The following is a 22,565-nucleotide window of genomic DNA, read 5'->3' as shown; positions in this document are numbered from 1 at the left end:
CTGCATTAAGACATTTGTATACCCTACAATAGGCATAAGATCCCTAATTAAGAACACAAGAATTCAATATTGCCAGTGGGAGGTTAAAAGATGGATAACAGAGTATATACTCTTCCTCTAACAAGGGAATTAAGTTATTTCAAGTTCCAGATATTGTTCTATCTATAGACCATTGGTCTTAAGAAAGGGATACTAGACACCTGCTTAAAACAACAGCTGCAATAAGAATATGATTCCTAATGTAATTCTTAAGGCTAGGTGTGAATTTTGGGATATAAATCATATGAGTTATACCCAAAAGTACTTTGTGAAAGATTATTTTTGCAACTGAAAAAAAAAAAGTTTCAAGGTTTATGGTTAAGTAGCTAATGCTTTGCAATTACTGCAATTTCATTCAAGAGCCCCCCTATGACTCTTTAAAATTTCTAAGTTTGCTGCAAAGCATGGAAGCAATCACCTAAAAATAAGCATAACAAAACTGCTGGACTCAGTTATTTTAAAACAGTGCAAGTATTGCTCTCTCTAAATATAGAGGTTTAATTTTGAAAGAATTCCCTGCAACAGGTGGTAACCAATATTGGCTTTAAACTCAGTGTTTTATTTTTTAAATATTGGTCTAATCCAATTGTGGTGGTGCTAGTGGTAAAAAGCTTACCTGCCGATGCAGGAGATGTAAGAGATATGGATTTGATCTTTGGGTTGGGAAGATGCCTGGAGGAGGGCATGGCAACCCACTCCAGTATTCAAGCCTAGAGAATCCCATGGACAGAGAAGCATGGTGGGCTACACACGGGGTTGCACAGAGTCGGACACCACTGAAGCAACAGCGCACATGTACAATCCAATTATAGATGCTGGTCACGTTCAGATTTGTTGCCATTTTGCAGTTATAAAATACTTATCATAAAATACATCTCACATGGTTAATAGCTATTACAACATAGTTATATTTGTATTATCACATAACTTTATATAATATATAGTCGTGGTTTTCGATAACGATATTGTTGTAGGAAAAGTAACTATTACAGTTTTTATAAATTACTAAGATGATAAGAGATTCTTTTACTCAGGGTTATACTCTCTTGGGAACTGTTACCACAATGGCACCAGAAATTATTTCTAAAGGAATGATGCTGAGAAAACAAAGAACAACTAAAACAATTCCATTCACTGGGATCTGATGCTGGGAAAGACTAAGGCGGGAGGAGAAGGGGACAACAGGATGAGATGGCTGGATGGCATCACTGACTCAATGGACATAAGTCTGAGTAAACTCCGGGAGTTGGTGATGGACAGGGAGGCCTGGCGTGCTGTAGTCCATGGGGTCTCAAAAGAGTCGGACATAACTGAGCAATTGAACTGAACTGAATTAATTATGCTACCTGATTAATCTTCCAAGACTTTTTGTGAGAGATGGCAATTATCATCACCTCGCTTTATATAAATGAAACCAATCCATAAATTTATTAAAAACAGCTATATGAATTTGTTTTGACAGCAATCAGATATCTGCATGTTGGCTACACAATTCTATACCACTAGTTCTAACCAATCAAATCTCAACATAAGCAGGTAACTTAAAAGACTGTAATAGACACACTACTACTCCCCATTGCTTGTGAAATCTCTACTAGTCGTTTTGGCCTGGATATCGTGCAATATTATTAACCAGCTACTTTCAGAATCTCAGTGTAACTTTATCTCACCTCACAATAAAACTAACCATCTTATAGTATCTTTGCCTCCAACCTGCAGCAAAAATATGCAGGTATCACCATCGAAATGTCCTCAGGAGTGAACATCCAAACTATCAGTCAATAACTAAACTCATTAACTCCCCACAAGATCTGTTCCTCCATTTCTCTGTGCCTTGGAGAAGTGGGGGCTGGGGTGAGGTAAGTGAAAAAATACCACTTATCTAGACACTCAGAGCTAAACAGGGAAGCATCTTTAGACTCCTTCCCCTTTAATCCCAAACCTAATCAACAGGTCCAGTCAATTTAATCTCCCAAGTATCTGTCACATCTCCCCTTAGATATCCTCATTCCTACTACCACAGAAATGGTTCAGCCTCAGATGGTGGTTCACCTAGATCATCACGTGCCTCTTAATTGCTGTCCTCATCTCCAGTTTTGCCCCCTCCAAGCCATCGACTGCACTAGAGAACCAGATCGTTATTCTGAAAGCACAGTTATGACCATGCTGCTCCCTTATTTAAAACCTTTCAGTGGCATCCTATCTAAAGGCCAAAATCCAAGTTCCTTAGCATGTCCTACAAAGCTTCTCATGCTGGGAAAGATTGAGGGCAGAAGAAGAAGGGGGCAACAGAAGATGAAATGGTGGGATGGCATCACTGACTCAATGGACATGAGTTTGAGCAAACTAATAGTACAAGACAGGGAAGCCTGGTGTATGGCAGTCCAGGGGACAGCGGAAGAGTCAGACACAACAACAAAGCTCTACAGTCTAGCTCATTCCTCTCCCCACCTCCCTCCTTAGTTCAGTCAACTTCTTAGACTGTTATCTCTGCATTTATACACGCTGTACTCTTAAATGGCCTCCTCTGACTCTCATCAAACCTCATTTTAACTTTCTCTTACCCACTGATTAAAACACAAATGAGTTTTTTCTGGTTTCCCCAGATGCGGTTGGATTTCCCTTCTATGTTCATATCATACTTTTTGCATATTTCTATTATTGAAGCTACATTCTGTTATAATTATCTATGAGTATGTCTATTTTCTTCACTAGAATATCATCTTGTGGTCAAGGAATGTGTCTTATTAATCTTTTTATCCCTAGAACCTAAAGAGTCCTGGGAATAATAAACATTCAATAATTATTCAATGCATAAATATCCCTACACTATTTTTAAAAGTATAAAAAAGCATTTGATACCATTTGCAGTCACAGGTAGTAGAAACTTTTATATCAGGCATAGTTTGATTACTTAGGAAAACTATAGCAGAGTTGGCAGTGCCTTGACTCACTGCTTCTGAGCAAGAAAATGAAAGAAGTTCCTATCACACAAAGGAACTGCTATGGACAAAGCTATGGTTACAGTAATAAAAACCTTTCATCTAGTCACCTACTGTTAAAAAGGCAAAAAATGATAGTGACTTGGAAGAGATTTTTGCTTTTGTGAGGATTAACTGGGATAATGTAATAAAGTGCTAAATAAGCAATCAAATAACATAAGCACTCAAAAAAACAAACAAACAAAGACTAAGAATAGAAGATATACATTGGTCTCTGCCTTGAGATCCTGGCACAGAGCTCCTAAAACCCTTGTAATTTTCCATGTGATAACAGCACTAGGAGTATCTCTTAGTGGCAACTCTGGGTCAGCTCCTGGATGGAAAGACTAAACCACAAAGAGAAGCTTAAAATTTTCAGCCACTCTGGAGGCTCCTAGTCTCCAGAGATGGGAGAAGGGCTGGCAATGGAGTTAATAACTGATCATGTCTGTATGATGAAGCCTCCGTGAAAATCCCAAAAGTGCAGGGTTCAGAAAGCTTTTGGGTGGGCGTATTCATCAATACTGAGAGGGTGGCACATCCCAAATCCACAGGCACAGAAGCTCCTGCACTTGAAACCTCCCCTGTCTACCTCTTCATCTGACTGTTATCTGAATCCTTTATCATATCCTTTAATATACTGGTCAACATCAGCGTTTCTCTGAGTTCTGGGAGCTGCTGCAGCAAATTAATTGAACCTGAGGAGGGGGCTTGGGAACCTCCAATTCATAGTCAAATCTAACAGAAGTTGTGGGTATCTGAGGGCTTACTACTTGTAACTGGTATCTGAAGTGATACGGGAGCAGTCTTGGGGGACTAAGCCCTTAACCTCTAGGATCTGACACTACCTCCAGGTAAACAGTGCTGGATTGAGGTAAATTGTAGAACACCCAGCTGGTGTCATGGAGAACTGTTTTGGCGGGGAGGGGGAACCCTGACACGTGGTTTTTCCCTACACAGGAAAAAAGACATACTGGTGGAAAACTGAATTTTTCCAATATGAATGGTACCTATTAGTTTATGCTTATGGAAAAGTCTTCTTGTTTAATAGGATGATGAACATCAAAGTCCTTGAGACATCATCTTGGGAAGTATATAATGATTACAACAAAGTACAAGTAGAAATCCATCACTCACTTAACAATATCTGTTGATGCCCTACTCTGAACAAATTATGAATAGGCTTGCTGAACCAGTGCAGGAAACTGGATTAATTTATCAATTAAAGTAAACAGATCTGAGAAGAATATTTCGACTCACTTTACAAACAACAAAACTGGAGCCCAGAGAAAGAAACTGCTGTTTCTCCTCAACTGGAAGATGAGAGAACCATACCCTAGTTTGCCCCAAGGCCATACTATGAATAGTTAAAATGATTTTCATTTACAACAGAAACCAGAAGTTTTTAACGAAGTGGTATGTGGGTAGTACATTATGTGCGTAGTACATTACTGTAGTATGCTAAGAAAAATGTAATATTTATATAAAGGCCTTGATACAGTGCTTTTCTCATGGTAAATGCTCAATAATGGTAGCTATTACCTCCAGCTGTACGGTCTTTGGAAGGCTGAGTGTGTGATATCTACCTGGCAACAACTGCTTGACTAAATTGATAATCGAGCCACAGGACTTCTAATCTTAATTTAACCTTTTGATTTTCCAGATGGAAAAAGAGAAATCTAAAAGAGCTAAATGACCTGCAAAGCCAGCCATAGCGAGTGAGTTAGAACCAAGACCAAACCCTGAATCCCCAGTCGGGTTTCCATTACATGTCACAGGTCTGTGGCTTAGCTATAGGGTTTTATTCGAACTGTCATAGGAAAGTAATTAAGAACAGAGCTGCTATAACTAACTTTTTTCAATCTTTTTATTAAAGTCAGCATTGAGCTATGATTTTGATATAAGAATCAGCAAAGCATAATGGCAACATATATAGTCTTATGAGTTAAAAATGAAACAACAGTCTTGGTAATGCAATTCTATCAGGGACACCTGATAAATGGAAAGGCTACCAGAGCAGCTGTTATATGTGCTGAAGGAGACTAAAAGCAGAATACAAATACAAAAGAGAAAAGGATTTAAATAAAACGTTTTCCAAAACACACTGAAAATGTGACAATAGCTGTGGGTCACTAAGAAACTGACATTATGTCTCTTGGCATACAGCAACAACAGAATGGTTTGTTTTAAGCAACACTAACACAAAGTTCAATAAAAAACACTGGGAGACCAAGACTAAAAGCCACGAGGTAGGAAGAGTTCCAGTAAGCAACCAAAACGTTCTCCATTTCACAGAGTGGAAAGATTAACCGTGAACTTTCAGGTCTTTGTGCATTATGAGATTAGAAACACCCTCCTCCTAGTTCTATAAAAATTAAAAAATAATCTCTGTATGGGAGGAAAAACAGGGCAGGGCATAGAGAGAAATCCAATCTATTTGTGGTGACTTAAATTCAACTCAACAAATATTTCCTGAAAAATCTACTATGTGTGAAATATGTAAGATGTTTGCCTTGCCTCAGAGACTTCAGAATTACATGAGAGAAGGGACAAGAACGGGGTTCACGGAAGTACACAAATAACCCAAAGCAGAACAGAAGCGCTCTGAGAGAGGTTCCAATCAGGGCTATGGGTTCAAAAGCAAGACTCCGAGACTCAGAAAAGGTTTCACAGGAGAAGTGGGGAAGAAGGGTAGGCGAGTGGGTGAATGGCCGACCAGGAGAGGTCAACTCCCGGTTTCCTTTACAACTGCCCGCCTCTTCACGCGCTCGGCGGGCGCCCTGCTCACCCTCTCCGGCGAGGGCAGGCACTAAGGCTCTCGACCAGGCCAACCCGCCTTGATTCTCTTCCGCCATTTCTCACCTCCGAGGCTTCCAAATTCCTCCTCAGTCAACCTTGTCTGAAGACTGAAGATAACGCTGAGAGGAGAGAGCCCCAAGGAGGGCGACAGGAGCCCTCTCTGCTCACAAGCTGGAGCCTGCGGCCAGGCCTCATCCCCATGGCAACGCCGCCAAGCGCCGGTTCGAACGCCCGCGCCGACGCCCGCGCTCCGGCTGTCCCACACAGTCCACCAATGAGCATCGAGGGAACTCGTGGACGTGAACCGCCTTCTCTTCTCGAAGGCCAATCAGAAACCCGATGAAACAGTGGGCGTAACTCTCCATTTCCGTCGTTCAACCAATCGTTCCACTGTAATGAAAATCTCGCGATGTTCTAAGTGAGAGAAACGCACCTTTGAGGCGGGTCCAGGATCCTTCCGCCCCGAGCTGTTGGTCTTCCAAAGCGCAACCCAGCTCTTGGGATTGGTCGACGGACTGCCAGTCTCGCCCAAGGTCCGCCTTTTGCCTCCTTCTACTTGGGGTGAGTAGCCTTACAGAGGGATTACTGGGTTTAGTTCTCCGTGGAGAAACTGAGTCTCGGTGCAATGAGAGTCTGCAGCTGACCAACCTCCGGTAGCTGTAGGGTCAGGAGTGGACTTGCCCTTCTCCAGCTGGCTGTGGGGCGCGAGCAGGCCAGACTCCAGCCGCTGCAGAGAGAAGGGAGGGACCCTCCGGGGGCCCCGCGAGCCTTGTTTGTCCCGCGACGAGTGGTGATCGGGAAGGTCGTCGGAAACCCAGAGTACCGGGTGTGGGGCCCAGCGATCCGAGCGCCATACCTTGCCTTCCTTGGGCCTCAGTTTTAACTTTGTTATTACTATTTAAACTCTGCCTACTTTCCAAGAGAGGTTTTATATTTACAAATTACTTCCTTTATTGAATGGATACTATCGTGACAGTTAAAACAGAAGTAAAGAAAGTCACAGGAGAGTCCTACTACCTAAAAAACTTCTTTTTTTCTTGTGGCCTAGTTTGGACCTTATGTATCTATTATATCTCTTAAGGGGGGAAATAAATGAATGACATTAAATAAGTTGAATGCAATCAAATAGCCAAATGTAGCTGGTGTAGAGTCCAGGATAGGCAGATCTGCTTTTGAGTCCCTACCCAGACTCATCACTGAGCTGTAATTTTCTTTTTCCTCTTCTGAAATGGAGGAGTAATGCCTCATGGGGTTGTTGTGAAAATTAAGTGAAATAATGAAGGTAAAGCACTTGGCAAAATGCCTGACAAGTAGTAACTTCCAAAAGTGGTAGCTATTATCCTCATACTAGAAATAAGAAAATATATTAGCCAATGGAACCAGTAGATGTACTGTAATTGAGTGGCCAATTTAGTTCAAAACTTGTCAGTTAAATAACTAATAATTAAGGAAACAATCCATTCTTCAAAAGAGTGAAATTTCTTCCTAGTAGCTATATTAAAACATCTTGTGGGGCTGTCAGGGATGTACATGGTGTGATGAACAGTGTGTTCACTGACAGTTTTGCAGAAAATATGAAAAGTCTTTTTTTTTATTCAACTTAATGAAAGCTAAGAGCATGCCATTAAAACATAACAGAGAAGCTTTTTGATGACGTTTTATACAGGGGTTAAGTATGACATATATCTAGTACTTCTGATATGTCAGACCCTACGTATACATTATTTATTTTAAACTCTACAACAACTGTTAATAGTAGGTTGGTATTTCCTTATTTGGAAAATGAGGCCTAGAGAAGTGTGTTGCTCAAAATAACATGCTGTTGAATTAGGGAGCTAAGTCTTTCTCACTGCAAAGCCAGCCATGCTTTTCTGTGTTGTTCGTTCTGTTTTTGATTGAGAAAAGATGAAAATACTTGGAATACTGGCAGTCTTTACCGTCTGAGCTGCTAGGGAAGCCTCCCAGGTGATGCTGGTGGTAAAGAACCCTCCTGCCAATGCAGGAGACTAAGAGAAGGGGGTTCAAGCCCTAGACTGGGAAGATCCCCTGGAGGAGGAAATAACAATCCACTCCAGTATTCTTGCCTGGAGAATCTCATGGACAGAGGAGCCTGGAGAGCTACAGCCCATGGGGTCACAAAGAGTCAGACACGACTGAAGTGACTTAGCAAGCAAGCAAACTCCTAGTCATCCTTTAAAACTCTTACGGAGTACCCCTTGACCTAAAGATAATCATTCCTTCTTTGCCGTCTTTACATCTCACACATACCTTTGTGATGCACAAAACACATCTGGTGACTTGTCTGTTTAAATATCTTCCACTTCCACTAGTATTCAGCTTCCTGTCTATTCTTCAGTCCTGTCACACTGCTTGTCGAATGGAACACACTCAACGGACATTAGATGAGAGAATAAATCATTTCAGGCTCTAGTATTAGAATTCCCCATGTTTGCTTTCCAGAATTGTACAGCAGATGGCACTAACAGGCCACTTAACAGTTCTCCTTCACCAGAAATGATTTTTGTCCCAACCTTGTCTGACTTTGACTTCATCCTTGAAGCCAGTATTCATGTCATTACAGGTGAAATCTCCCATTTCCTCCCTCAGCCAAACAGCAAAGATAGCAAGATGACTCAGCTGCTTAGTCTCTGAAACAGTGGCAGATGTCCAGGTAAAGGTGAGGTTGAGGGAACATTTTCTTTGTCTCATCAGTTTATGGTAGTTGGCTTTTTCTTTTCTTTTTTAGTTTTATCTTTTTGTTGATGTTGCTTTATTCAAGGATGGGAGCCTTATTTCTGTTCACTTCTTTGAAAGGGAAGAAGGGACTAGGAGAATTGGAAAAGAGACCATTATGATGTGGGATGTGAAGAGAAGCTGAGCAGTCACATAGCTAGCTGCTTGTAGGTAGGCAGAGCTGACCTTCCTCCTCATAGTGGAGTGGCCTGGGCAAATTTCCTGGACTCTAGTGCCCCAAGTTAGTTACTTGTGTACTTGTCCAAGGCTGGCATCAAGCGTGTCCCCAGTACTTGGTGCTTGAGAACCCTCAGGCTACACTGGGTGTGGTTTTGAACGTGTGGTTATGGGCTCCAGCTTCCCAGAAAAGAAAGGAAAAAAAAAAAAAGCAGAGGCATAGAAACCTTTATCAGAGAGACAAAGTTTAAGGGCATCAGACTATACCCCTTCAGGGTTGTCTCTGGGCAACAGGATCTTCATCTATGTCAGCCTCTAACTAAAACGTCTGTGAATAGGATTTCAGTTAGACATCTTTAAAATCCTCCATATGAATGTAGATCAAAGTGTGGGAATTTGGGGACTGGAAGCGATTTAATAAATCATTTTCGTGTCCTCTCTCAGGGCCACTTGTGCCCTAAGCCCTGCTCTTTCGCGGTAAGCAAAGTTGTATAATGGAAAAAATACAAACTTTGAAGTTAGACTTGGTTTCCCTGGTATCTCTGATGGTCAAGATTCTGCCTGCAATGCAAAAAACCCAAGTTAGATCCCTGAGTTGGGAAGATCCCCTGGAGAAGGGAATGGGTACCCACTCCAGTATTCTTGCCTGGAGAATTCTGTGGACAGAGGAGCGTGGAGGGCTACAGTCCATGGGGTTGCAAAGAGTCAGATACCACTGAGTGACTAATACTTTCACTTTTCACTTTTACTTAGATTCAAATCTCAGCATTCACAGACCAGTTATGTGTTTGGGCAAGTATTTTAAACATTTTGAATCTGAATTTCCTTATCTTCAACTGGTGGTAACAATGCTTATTGTGAAGAGTTGTCTTGAGCATTATAAAAGATAAAAAACTTTGCATGGGGTAGATTCTTAATTGATAACATGGTGGGATGAAATACCGTTTCTGCTAGAGGGATTTTAGACTAGGAGGAACAGGTTGCAGGAGGATTTGGAGAGCTCTTTTTAAAGGTACATTTGTGACGGCTCCTGTGGTTGAGCTGTGCTTGCAATAGCACTCTGATTAATTTGATGAAAATATTGGACCACAACACATCAGTATAGACATTTATCTGTGAATTATTTTTTGGCACCTAAGTCCTCAACCTCCTAGGCAGTGAGGGAATTGTATCTACAGAGAAAGCCAAGAGCACTTTTCCTTAGCTTCTGGAACCTTCTGATGACATTGAGGGGGGGTGGTTGTTCAGGTTTTTTTAAACCACCTAAGGCACTTTGCCACTTTGCTGAAGTGTGAATTGCCTGCTGTCAGCCTGGAGTTCTCACCTCCGCAATCTGGCTGCAGGCATATTTGCATATTAGATGGTGTGTTCTTTAACCCCCTGAGGTTTCAATCCACTCAGAGTTTGTGTGCCAGAGTGAGTGTGTATATGTGTATCTGTGAGAGAGAGAGAGGAAGAAAGAAATCTGAATACTTTAAAACCCCAGGATAGTTTCAGCTCCATGGTCTCCAGAAAAACAGAAAACCTCCAACAATAGCTCCATTGACTTTTATGTAAATGGCACTCTTCAGGAAAACACTGGGCTATTTCCCAAAGTCCCAGAATATAACCTGAGCATTTGTTTGAGTGGGAGGTGGGGAGACAGTTCTGTTGAGTCAATGAACATCTGTTGAGAGCTGCTGTGCTGGGTCCCAGGAGATAGCTCACAGTCTGGCTCTTACCTGCCAGAGGTACAGAGATTTACCATACTAGGTGTGCATGCTTGTGATGGCTTTGTAGCTAAGCTGGAACTGAGTTTCCCAGGGGTCCCTTCCTGGATAGTTCCAGGTTAGGGCTGACCTCAGGAGAATTTTGTGCAAGATTTGGAAGGCTGAAGTGAAGTAGCAGCCAGTCCACTGTGAAGGACAGAGCAGGATCCTGGGCATGGTTGCAGGACATACCTCTGGACACTCTGGTCTGCTGGCTCACTTTAGGGTGCAGGACAGCACCCAGGCCCGCAGCTCCCCAACTCCTGCTGCATCGCCTCCTTCAGCTGTTCTGAGTCCTGGGTTGGCTGTATGCTCAGCTCTGTGGCAAAGGCGCCAGCTTCTCCTGCAAGTCATCCAAGTCAATGAGCTTGGAGACAGTGGACAGAAGTCAATTTGTTCTCACAGGTTCCAGTTTTCCTTATTGTCTTCCCCTTCACAGTCAGCTTTCCTTTCCAACTGCTGGCATCACCAGCTTACAGAGATTTCAGGCCTAACACCAGATGCAGAGGTGACAGAGGTACATGGGTTTCTCCATCAACTTCCTGATTGGACAAGGTCTATTCCCTACCCTGAATTCTTATAGTATTCTGTTTCTCTTATCAAACATGACAGTAGTAGATTATTCAGGCCATGTTAAAGGCCAAGAAGATGGAGGGATTAGAAGCCAGAAGGCTTCACAGAAGAGGTGACATCTGAGTTGTTGCTGAAAGGATAAGGAGATGGTTGCATGGATGGGGAAGGAAGGAGAAACTGTAGAGTTCAGCTGGCTCAAGCCATGATTGGAGGGTGAGCAGGAATTCTGCCTTTCTGTCCTCTCTGGGTACAGAGCACAGGTAGAAAGTGAACATCTGTCTGATCCTGGCTCTTGATCCTAGCTCTTCTGGTCTGGCTGTTAGCTGTGGTCACCGCTGAATACAGATATCCACTGAGATACAGTTTTGCTAGGGTGCACCCTTATCACTAACCTAAGCCTCCTCCCCATAGGACAGTACTGGCCTGCTGCCCTCTCCCCAGTGGTGCCACATGGCCACCGCAGGCTTGTTTCTCTTGGCCCCCATGGAGGCATCTTTGTTTCCTCATGCCGTGTTGGTGACAGCAGTGGTGTGAAAGAATGCCCAGGGGCTTCCTGTCCTAGGCAGGGCACTGTGCCCTCTAGCCTTGGATGCCTAAGCTTGTCCCAACATCCATCTCATGGGACTCGACTCAAAGCAGGGGCAAGGTACCCTACACCTGTAACTTGCTGATGCTTTCTGAGCATCACGATAGGAAGGCCTGGGATCAGGTACCTGTTCTTACCTAAACCTGTAGCCAGTAATTTGAAATCTTTCTTCACTAGTTCTTTGGTGACAGGGTTCTTTCTGGCTTCCAGAATAAAGTCTTCAGCATGTATTTATTCCCTGGGAGACCAGGGAACAGAACACCACATTTAACAAAAGCCCTGATACCGGTTTATGTATGAATTTTAAACTCAGAAGGATCCACACTTTACATACTGTTATGAGCCAATCTTTTTCCACTTAGTGTGTCTGAAAATCTTTTTACAAGCAGCACATTTGTCTCTACCTCATTTTTTAAAAAACACATTTTAATTCTTGTTTATTTTGGCTGCACTGGGTCTTCATTGTGGTGCAGGGGTTCCCTTGTTGAGGGGCACAGACTCCACAGAGCTCAGGCCTGGTGGTCGTGGCACATGGACTTGGTTCCCCCATGGCACATGGGATCTTAGTTCCCCAACCAGGGATTGAACCCTGCATTGGAAGGCAGATTCTTAACCACTGGACCGCCAGGGAAGCTCATCTTGATTGAGCAGCATCAAGGGGGCCATGGAGATCATCAACTCCTATTCCAGCCACTCCTCTCAGCGTCAGTTGTGCCACCCAGGAGCACCAGCTTCTTCTCTGGCCCTGGAATCCTGCAGATGAGGCCCTGCAGCTTGGGCCTCTCCCTGCCTGGGCCAGTCTCTCAGACCTCAACTGCACTTTAGACCCCTGGTTTTCTTTCAGTTCTGCCCTCTCACCTGGGAACCTTTGTCCATGCCGTTCCCTCCACCTGGAACACACTTTCCTCTTTCCCTTTGTCAGTTTACCTTTTATGCATCCTTTACTTCTCTGCTCAAATACCTTTCTTTCAGGAAGCATTCCTTATTGCTTCTCGGCCTTTTGGCTAAGATCAAGTGTAAGAAGCATACCTTGATCCCTCCAAGTTTCCAATCATACATTTTCCCTTTGGAACACAAACCTTTTTGACAAATGTTTTTAAATTTGCTTAACTATTTGTTTAAAGTCTTCCTCTCCTACTAGACTATAAACTATATTCTATATTCATGTGAGGGCAAAGGCCAAGCACAGTACTTGGTACATAGTAGGTGCTCCATAAATATTTGCTGCATGAACAAACGCCACAAGTTTTTCCTTAGCCTTACTGAAAAGATCTTCCAGGTTTTTTGTTTTTTGGTGTGTATGTGTGTGTTTGGCTGCACGCATGGCATGCAGGATCTTAGTTCCACACCCCCTGCAGTGGAATCTCAGAGTCTTAAAGGCTGGACCACCAGGGAAGTCCCTCCTGTCTTTTCTTGTTGACATTTTTTCCTGCAGTGGAAAGAAGACTAAAAAAGTCTGTTGTTATTGTATGGCTGATTATAAAGTTAATGTTCTCTGTAAATTTCCAAATAATACAGATATATATGGAGCAGAAAATGAAAGTTTCCCCATAATCTCATCCTCAAGAAAACAGTATTAATGATGTGTATCCTCTTCCAGACATTTTTCTGTGCATATTGAAGTCTACTGAGTGCTTATTAATCAGCAGGCACTGTTCTAAACCATTTGACAAAGTCAAGTCATGTAATCCTCACAGCAACCCTTTATAGCAGAGCTATCATTATCCCGTCTTACAGCTGAGGAAACTGAGCCTTAGGAGCTCATCACATGGTGAATGAGTGGCAGAGCTCGAACTTGAACCCAGGCTCCAGGTTCATACTCTTGACCACTCTGCTGGTTCGCTTCTGATGGGATGGGAAGGAGACTTTCTACCATGGGTGCTCCTTTATATTTTGGATTTTGGACCATGTGAATGTATCACATTCCAAAACATAAAAGACTGAAAAAAATCAGTAACAAATAAATGTTTAGAACACTAAGCCACCATTCCTAAGTGACCCTTCTAAGCCCTCAGAAACCACATTGTTTCCCAGAGAACGCTAATCAATACTCTGTGATGGCCTATATGGGAAAGAATCTAAAATGGAGTAGATATATGTATAATGATTCATTCTGCTGTACACAGAAACTAACCAACCTTGTAAATCAACTATACCCCAAAATAAATAAACTATAGAAGTTAAAAAATACAAAGAAACCATACTTTGGGGTCTCTTTGCTCCAGAGTCTCAAGCTGGAGGCTGAGGGAAATGGGATTGTGGATTTGATGATGACATTGTACTGCATCTCTCCCATTCCCAGCATCTCTCCAGTTTTGCTGAGTTTGCACCTGAGGATCTCCCATCTCTACATACACACATGGGCCCTGCTCCGGCAGGGAGACCCGGAAGAGTTGGGACAGACCCACACTACCAGCTAGAGGCCGGGGCCTGCAGTTAGACACAAAGGCCTGTCTCTGACTCCTGGCTTCCCCGCATTGGTCCTCAGCATTTAGGTGACGAGGTCACTGTTAGCTGGTCTGTGTGACTCCCCAGCACCAGAGTGCTGCCCCACTCCAGCCTCCTCAGTATGAATGTTCCTGTTTTGTGTAACTTGGCACATGTTTTGTTACGCCTTCAGATAGACCATGGCCCTGAGAGCATGTGGCTTGATCATCTTCCGAAGACGCCTCATCCCCAAGGTGGACAGCACTGCCATTGAGTTTCTACTGCTACAGGCATCAGATGGCATTCATCACTGGACTCCTCCCAAAGGTGGGAGGCCAGGGGGTGGGCTGTGGGGAAATGCCAAGTGCTGTTCAGAAATCCATGCTGCCAGGCACCCTACAACACTTGCTTCCCAGTGATTGTATAGCAGGAGGTGGGTATGTGGGCAGAAACTCTTGGCCCTTTCTGCATACAAGGTCTACATGCCAGGCCAGAGAAGAACTGAAATAGAACTCTGTGGCTGAATACCAGGTTTTCTTGTATCGGTCACCAGAGCGTCAGCCTCTCCAGTGAATGGTGGGGAAGAAGAGGCACTGGGCTGGCAGCTGGGGACCCTGGGGCCAGGTCATTACTGGGCTACAGGTTAAAAGTGAACAGCCCCCAGACAGAAGGGAGCAGAGACTTTAAGGGAAAGTGGGGTGGGGGGGAGGTGAACAAGGCTTCTCCAGGGTTGGAGGAGGGCTTCTGTGATAGCTCAGATGGTAAAGAATCTGCCTGCGGTTTGAGAGACCTGGGTTCGAACCCTGGGTTGGGAAAATCCCCTGGAGAAGGGAATGACTACCCACTCTAGTATTCTTGCCTGGAGAATTCCATAGACAGAGAAGCCTGGCGGGCTGTAGTCAGTCCATGGGGTCATAAAGAGTCGGATGCGACTGAGCGACTAACATCTTAGGGCTGGAGAACAAGGAAGTGGGAACAGGAAAAACAATTGGCACTTTTGAGTTCCACTGAGGAGAAACAAAGTGGAAAAAAAAAAAAGAGGTGTCACCAATACTATGAATAGGAATATTCACACTTGCCTCCTGATCATCTGAGTCACACTGCATGGTGCCTCTTGATGAAAGATTTCAAAGGAAATCTCTGAATTTTCCCTGCCTTAGGCGAGGGAGAAGTTACAGTCTTAGCACTGATGGCCAGAATGCTAAATAGATGCTGTTGCGTGGGGTGTGCTCAGAGGTTTGCACACAGTTCTGAGGGAAGGTCAGGCATCCCGAATCAGCGTCACCTCTCTGCCCTCCAGCATCCCTCCCACCTGCCTCCCCTGATGCAGTACCTGCCTGGCTTTGTGTCCACGGCTATGTGAGGTGCTTCCAGAGAAAATCCCCCAGCAGCCATGGACAGAAATGGAATTTTAAGTCCAGACTCCTGGACGCTTTCTGTGGGAGCTATGCAGCAGCAGCTGACTGGGGCGCTGCTCTGGGGACCCCTGGGAAGGAGGAGACTAGGATGTAGCCCTGTCTTTGAGCTAAGAAGAGAACAGCTAAGAATTCCTGCTTCCCAGGAGCTCCCGAACCAGGAGGCCCCCAGCAACTTGTTGAAACCATGTGTTGATCGAGGCTGCCAGACCCCTCCCAGGCCTTCTTGGCCCCTTTGGGCAAGCTGAGAATTTGCAGGGAGGGCCTGGAGGCAAAGCCGAGGGCTGCTCCCAGTCTGCAGAGCTTCAAGTTCTCTTACAACAGTTTCTTGGCAGTTGTCTGCTTGAGTTTGGGCCTTGCCAACAAATTTTCTTAGAACTGGCTCTCGGCTTGTCCTTAGTCTAAGTTCCCATCAGGACTTTCCCTATGAAACTAGAATCTGGCCTTACTCAGAAAGATGAAAACAATTTGGAAGAGCCTTGATAGCTACTTGGAAACAGCTGCCGATGCCTTGGTATAGGGTTTAGAGCCTGACTGTTGGCCCTGGGACTTCAGGCACCAACTGTATACGATGTTAAGTCCTCACTGTGGGCTATAAGCGAAGAACTCCCTCTTCAGCCAGCTCCCACCTGGCAAGAAAGGACCACCCTTCCTTGGGAAAGTCACGTTAAGGTCTCCCAGGGAAGGGTCTCCCTGAGAACATGGGATGAAGAGAGCTCCAGAGAAAAATAGAGCAGAGGTCTGGGGGAGGCCGATTTCCACATCGAGGAGCAGCATTCTAGACCAGACTTGCCAAATATGTGGTTTGTTTCACTCTCTGTAGGGAAGATGGGGTCGGGAAGGGGCTTGCCCAGACACCACAGAGCCATACCCTACCTGCCCTGTACCCTTTTCCCTGCCAGTTTAGGATATTGCCAAAGCCTAGCAACACCTAGAAAAGTCACCAGAGACCCCAGCTTTAAATCATCTGACCTGGAAAATCTAGCTTTGTCGACGATTATATTCGCTTCCTCTTCTTTTTTTCCTCACCAGGCCATGTGGAACCAGGAGAAAGTGACTTGGAAACAGCCCTTCGGGAGACCCAGGAAGAAGCAGGCATAGAAGCAGGCCAGCTGACCATCATTGAGGGCTTCAGAAGGGAGCTCAGTTACGTGGCCAGAGAGAAGCCTAAAATCGTCATCTACTGGCTGGCGGAGGTAAAGGACTGTGATGTGGAGGTCCGCCTCTCCCACGAGCACCAGGCCTACCGCTGGCTGGAGCTGGAGGATGCCTGCCAGTTGGCTCAGTTTGAGGAGATGAAGGCGGCACTCCAAGAAGGACACCAGTTTCTCTGCTCCACAGCGACCTGAACTGACCAGAGTCGGGCCTTTTGCCTCAGTAGGATCCTTCAGGGCCTTCTGAGATGAACTGCCTTCACTTCATTTCACTTCCTTGGTCTTTGGCTCATTATAGCAGAGAGCAGAGAGGCTAGTAAAATCAGCTGAGGACTCTCAGAGGAGAGCAAGCAAGAATCTCTGCTAGGTGGAAAAGAAGGGAAAGGAGGAGTTAAAAAAAAAAAGCCAAGGTCCAGTGAGTGCCTCCTTATACTTTATGAATAAACTTCAAGCAGCTTCTCTTTCCCTCTAACCTGCTGTATTTATTTCATGGACTCTTGCCCTGGGCGTGGAGGGGCAGTGGAGAAAACTAGAGTGGATCAGAGCTCCAACCTTAGCCGGAGGGAACCTTGGGTCCAACCACTGTACCCCAGAGAAGCTGAGGGAGGGAGTCAGAATCAGGGAGACCCAACATGACCAGGGTAGCTCTTCTGTCCCTGAACCTCCAAGCACTCTTACCGCACCCCACCGACGTGCCTGAGATGTTGTGGCTTTTATCAGAATGGACATACAAGTGAGTGGGACTGGAGCATAGGAATTGGGTCTACCCGCCATATCCACAGATGCTGAGGACCCACAGTGGGACTCGAACATCTGCAGAGTTTGGTAACCATAGTGGGTCCCCCAGTTCTCCGCAGATAATGGAGTACGATTGTACTCACTAATGTATCTTTTCCTGGCACCAGGGACACATGTTGCAGGTGCTCAGTAAGTATTTCCTAAAATAGAGACCCAGAGAACATTGGAACAGATCCCCAGTCACAACAGGGACAGGAGGATCAGGGAGCCCTGGGCCGCCAGGTCAATGACACACACACTCCAGCCTCCCAGCCCAGTCCTGACTCCCACAGTCAGCGTGGTGTCAGTGTGACTGAGGTCACTGGTGAGGAGCAGGCATGAGCCTGGGGCCTCTGCTGGGCCACCTGCAGCCCTGTCACTCCCCTGTGCCATCCTCGCCTACTGCGGTCTTCACCTTTAGCAGGCCTTGCTCATTCCTGTTCCTCTCTTCCTACCTACTCCCTTTCTCCACAATTCTGTTGGAAGATCCAGAGGCGCAAGAGTTAGGCCCTGGCCCTCTTTTCCCTTGCTACTAGGCTCACGGAACGCAGGGAAGGTGTTAGATCCTATAGCCCTTCCAGGAGCTGTTAGCAGCTGGGTTCATGTGGATTTCATTTGAGGGTTGTTGCCCAATGAAGTGCGGAAGATTGGCTGGGAAGGGGCATTGGCAAAGGTCAACCTGGATTACCAGGGTCAAGAACAGGCACCCCCAGACAAAATAGAGAAGTCGCCCGGGTCTCTGACAGGCTTCCAGATGTTTTCAGTCACCGATTCTCCGTGCAGACAGGGCAGAAGTACTAGTGAACAGGATCTTGGAGCCCTGCCAGGGGCCTGAATGGTTTTGTTCCTCACCCCTCTGAGCGGCACTCCCTGAAGGAGGCCTGCTGCAGGAAGTTTTTGGAGCTTAGTGTTCTCTTTCCAGGCCAGCAGGGACCACATCCTACTGATTTAATAAATGCCTGCTGGGCAGTGGTGCCAAACCACAGACTGGCTGCCTCTTAATGAGGGCTGGCCAGCCCTGTGCTCTCAGCATGGGAGTCTGAGGGAGTCTGTGGAATCTCAAAATGCTCAACGCTTGTACATCAGAGTTCGAAGGGACCTGGAAAATGACCTGATTCTGCTGCTCGTTTTTTTTTAAGCTAGGAATATTAAGGCTTAAGGAGGTAGATGGCCCTGGCAATTGTCTATATGTGAGGTCCTTGAGAATTAGGTGCCCGAGGGGACTTTTATTTTAGAATATCTTGTGTAGCTTTGGAGTCATTCTTCTAGGCCTTACAGAGTTTTCCATTAAAACAGGTACTTTTGGAGAAGGGGGTGGATAAATTGCACTCAGCTGCTTGCTTTGTGGGAAGAATTGACAGGTGTGACTAGGGGATGTTAATGGGCAGTGGATGAGGGAGGGTGAGAGCAGAGCTGAGACTGGGATCTAACAGGTGAGTGGGCTTTGTTGTCATCACCACTTTGCTTTTGGCTGCCTGGGCTTGTTCAAGGGTCATGGGACTAAGACTGCAATTTCCCCTTCAGTCTCAGGCCCTCCCACCAGGTTCCAGAGCATCTCCTCCTGGGAGCTTTCCCTGACAACGACTCATTCTGTAAACACGGTTCTGTCCCCACCTACACCCAAAGAGGCTTCTCTTGGAGTTGCACTGGTTTTCCCAACTACCACCTGCACCACCCCAGGGTGAAATGTTAAGTCTTCAGTCGTGTCTGACTCTTTGCAACCCCATGGGTTAGAGCTCACCAGGCTTCTCTGTCCGTGGAATTCTCCAGGCAAGAATACTGGCGTGGTTTACTATTCCCTTCTCCAGGGGTTCCTGACCCAGGGATTGAACCCAGGTCTCCTGCATCGAAGGCAGATTCTTTAACCTCTGAGCCACCAGGGAAGCCCATCCCGGGGTGAAGAAGCGTCTAGTAAATTAATCCCCACGAGGATCGTCCTAAGTTGCCCCCTCTTGGGGGCCTTTGATAGAGGCTCTGGAAAACCAAAATGCCCTCTTGACTCTCAGAAGCAGTATCTTACACCCCCACAGTAAGCAGTTGTTTGCTGAATTGAAGACCTAAAGGCATGAAGCTATAGGGGTGATTTTAATTGTATAATTTAAATTGAAATACTGGTGCTGGTGTGGGACCCCAAGTCGGGCCCCCACTTGTGAGAAGCAGAGGCTGACTGCTCCCTGAGTGATCCAGCGGGTCCCTTAAGCTCTAGAGGGCGGTGCCAACCTCACTGCTGCCCCCCTTCGCTGGGCTGTGCTACAGAGTCCAGCGAAGCTTGCTCTCCACGTTCCTTCTAACCCTCCCCCTTCGCTTCCTTCCCCTCCTACCCTGCCTCCACCTCAGATTATGTAATAGGAAGCTCTCAACAGGACCCCCTGAGGAGGGGAAAGGGGCTATGGAGAGGAAAGACAGCACTAGGATATTGAGTACTGAGGCACAATCTCTTCCTGTTCTTCAGACTGGGACCCCCCCCCTCACCGCCCAGGGACTGAGCCTCTTCCTCTTCAGCTTTCCCCACTCCCCCAACCCCACCCTCAGACTCAGGGCTTAACCTCATAAGGCCAAGAATTCTCCTCTCTCCTAATTGGTGAGGGGGTGAAAAGGTACACATTTTCAGTTATAAAATAAATAAATACAGTCTTTGGGCTGTAATGAACAGCATGGTCGTGACTATAGTTAATACTGTATTGTATTGAATGTAGGTAGGAGAGTGGATCTTGTAATGTATTGAATGCAGGTAGGAGAGTGGATCTTGAATGGTCTCATTACAAGAAAAAATTTTTTTTGTAACTGATGACAGCTGTTAACTGGACTTACTGTGGTGCTCATTTAGCAATATATACAAATAATGAATCATTACATTGAATACCTGAAGTTAATATAATGTTACTGATGCCTCATTTTAACAAAAATTTCAGTTTCTCTTTTCCCCTATAGTCCATTAAAATGGTAAAGTACTTTGAAAAAAAGAAATTCTCTCCTCCCCTCAAGCTGCTGGAAAGATCCTTGGGCATGATGAAATAAAATAGCTAGCCTGAAGATAAAAACCACGTTGTTCCTTGGGAGCTGGGGTGTGTACCAAAGAGGGGAGGGCGTCAGCAGAAGTCCCACTGAGTCGGACAATGGCAGGAAAGGAAATCACCCAGTTGCTGCTGCAGTCTTCTTCAAGGCTGGTCTGGGCAGGCCTCCTCTCATAGGGTTGGGCTGTGCAGCTGTTCCCAGAACAGAAGGGAGTATCTCTTCAAATGATTTTCAAAATATGCTCATAAGCATGTGTGTGTGAGCAAAACAGAAGTGTGAGAAGAATTTAGATCTTAGAGGTCTTGAACATCAGAGCTTGAATTTTTTCCTAAATGACCTGATTGAATTTCAGAAAGATTTCCTTGGCTGCCTGCTATACTGATTGAATTTAAGGGTTCAAGAGTGGACAGAGTTAGGAATCCACTGCAATGGTCCAGGCTAGAACTGATAAGATCTGACATGGGGTAGTGGCCAGGAGATGGAGAAGTTAATACTGCCCTGGATTTGAGAAAAGGAACCAGAATTCCTGGTGAGGGGAACCAAAAAAAGAAGACTTACTTGCTCTGTAGCCAACCAGGGTGAGGGATCCTTTGCCCAAATCTGGGAGAACAGAGCAAAGATCCTCCCAGAAAATTCAAATCTTGGTCTTGAGAAAGGACTTGCCCAGAGTTCAGCCGACTCATATAGTGCTGGAAGGGAAACTGGGGCAGACTCTAAGGCTGCACACGGTCACAGAACGGGAGTGTTAGTCCCCAGTCCCAGATATTCTGCAGTGTCCACTCAAGCTCCCCTCTATTACTCCTGGAGAAGGGAGCTCTCCGTTCCTGCATACCAGCCTCCCCACCCCCACCCTCAGTGGTACAGAAAAGACCAGTGGGAAACTGGCCATAACAAGGCTGCTGGAAGCTCCATGGAGGGGGGCTAGCCCTCCCTCCCACCCCGATGTGCAGAAAGACAAACATGGAATGTACAAGAGGTGCTGGCAGGGATGGTGGGCTGGACAAGGCTCCGTGGGGGCAGAGTTTCTGGCATCCTAGCAAATGCGTAGAGGAAGCTTTCAGTCCTGGTCCCTCCCCTCCCCACCCCAAGACCAGCTCTTTCTCACGGTTCCTACCATTCCAGTCACCACCCCAGACTTCTTGAACCTCTCTTTTTTGTTGTCAGTGGGGGAAAGGGAAACACTTCTTGGTCTAGAATTGGACCCATTGGGTGGCTGCTTCAAAGACATACATTTCTGTGATTTCACAACCTTGGATGTGTACAGACAGGAGCTGGGCCAAGCTGTTGAAAGATGGGTGAAGCCTGGGTGGCAGATTCTAGGTATCTCAATACAGAACATCAGGTTCCAGTCCAGCCTTGGGGACTAATCTGTGTGACTCAAGTCAATGCCCTCTTCCCTCTCTGTGTTTTAATTCATTCATCTGTGCTTTTGTGATTAATGAGATCAATGGCAAAGGCCAGACTAGAAACCAAACCACAAGTCAGGGCCCGTTTGGCTGGGATGTGGCCAGTCAAGGGCACTCTGCCCTCTGGCCCTGCCTTAGCACACAGTGAGTGCTCAGTGGGCATGGTGTGTCCCCTCCTCCAGCTGAGCTGCCTGCCCTCAATGCCTTCTTAAAATTCTTAACATTTGACTTTTTTTTTTTTTTTCAATTGGCCACACCACATGGCTTGTGGGATCTTAGTTCTCTGATGACCAGGGATCGAACCCTGGCCCCCTGCAATGGAAGTGTGGAGTCCTAACTGCTGGACGGTCAGGGAACTCCCTCAGTGCTCTTCTAAAGGATACTCCTCCTCCAGGCCAGATGACTTAGGCCCTCCAGATTACTTGACCTAGCCCCACCCTCCCATGCCATCTCAGCACACACTTGCTTGGTCCTGGGCTGCAGAACTTTATGCTACATGTTCTGTAATCTGAACTGTCCAACATGTGAGCCACTAGTTACACATGGCTTTTGAACACTTGAAATGTGGCTAGCATGCCTGAAGAACTGGATTTTTAATTACATTTATTTAAAAATTAAATTTAAGAAGTGATATGTGACTAGAGGCTACCCAGTAGGATACAGCACAAGTTTTAGGCAGTTTTCCTTCAGTCTTTGTTTACAATCAAGAGTTAATAGGAGTTACCATTTACTAAA

The 22,565-nt window shown here is 45.6% G+C and overlaps 2 protein-coding genes across 3 annotated transcripts in view; one reads left to right on the top strand and one right to left on the bottom strand.

The window, feature by feature from the left end:
* LOC120860304 (kinesin-like protein KIF24) overlaps positions 1–6,062 on the bottom strand; it is a 65,075-nt gene extending 59,013 nt beyond the window's left edge. The window contains exon 1 of one of the 2 annotated variants that reach the window (XM_040236084.1): positions 5,883–6,062. The gene's annotated coding sequence lies outside the window, so the exon portion shown is untranslated. The remainder of the gene's footprint in view (positions 1–5,882) is intronic. The other variant, XM_040236085.1, reaches the window with a different exon arrangement.
* Positions 6,063–6,266: 204 nt separating this feature from the next.
* On the top strand, positions 6,267–17,104 carry LOC120860322 (bis(5'-nucleosyl)-tetraphosphatase [asymmetrical]). Its single transcript, XM_040236120.1, has 3 exons — positions 6,267–6,380; positions 14,257–14,390; positions 16,511–17,104. Exons 2-3 carry the CDS (start codon positions 14,264–14,266, stop codon positions 16,825–16,827), a joined length of 444 nt encoding a protein of 147 aa, XP_040092054.1. The 5' UTR covers positions 6,267–6,380; positions 14,257–14,263; the 3' UTR covers positions 16,828–17,104.
* The last annotated feature ends 5,461 nt before the right edge of the window (positions 17,105–22,565 follow it).

The sequence above is a fragment of the Oryx dammah genome, unplaced genomic scaffold (genome assembly GCF_014754425.2).
Source record: "Oryx dammah isolate SB20612 unplaced genomic scaffold, SCBI_Odam_1.1 HiC_scaffold_11056, whole genome shotgun sequence".
Classification (NCBI taxonomy): domain Eukaryota; kingdom Metazoa; phylum Chordata; class Mammalia; order Artiodactyla; family Bovidae; genus Oryx; species Oryx dammah.
The sequence above is the reverse complement of the archived record's forward strand: the minus strand, read 5'-3'. Positions and strand labels throughout refer to the sequence as shown.

Excerpts from the sequence above, each read along its gene's own strand:
- LOC120860322 (XM_040236120.1), top strand. The coding sequence starts at position 14,264 with ATGGCCCTGAGAGCATGTGGCTTGATCATCTTCCGAAGACGCCTCATC. Across the intron at positions 14,391-16,510 it reads TCACTGGACTCCTCCCAAAG|GCCATGTGGAACCAGGAGAA; the intron begins GTGGGAGGCCAG and ends TTTCCTCACCAG.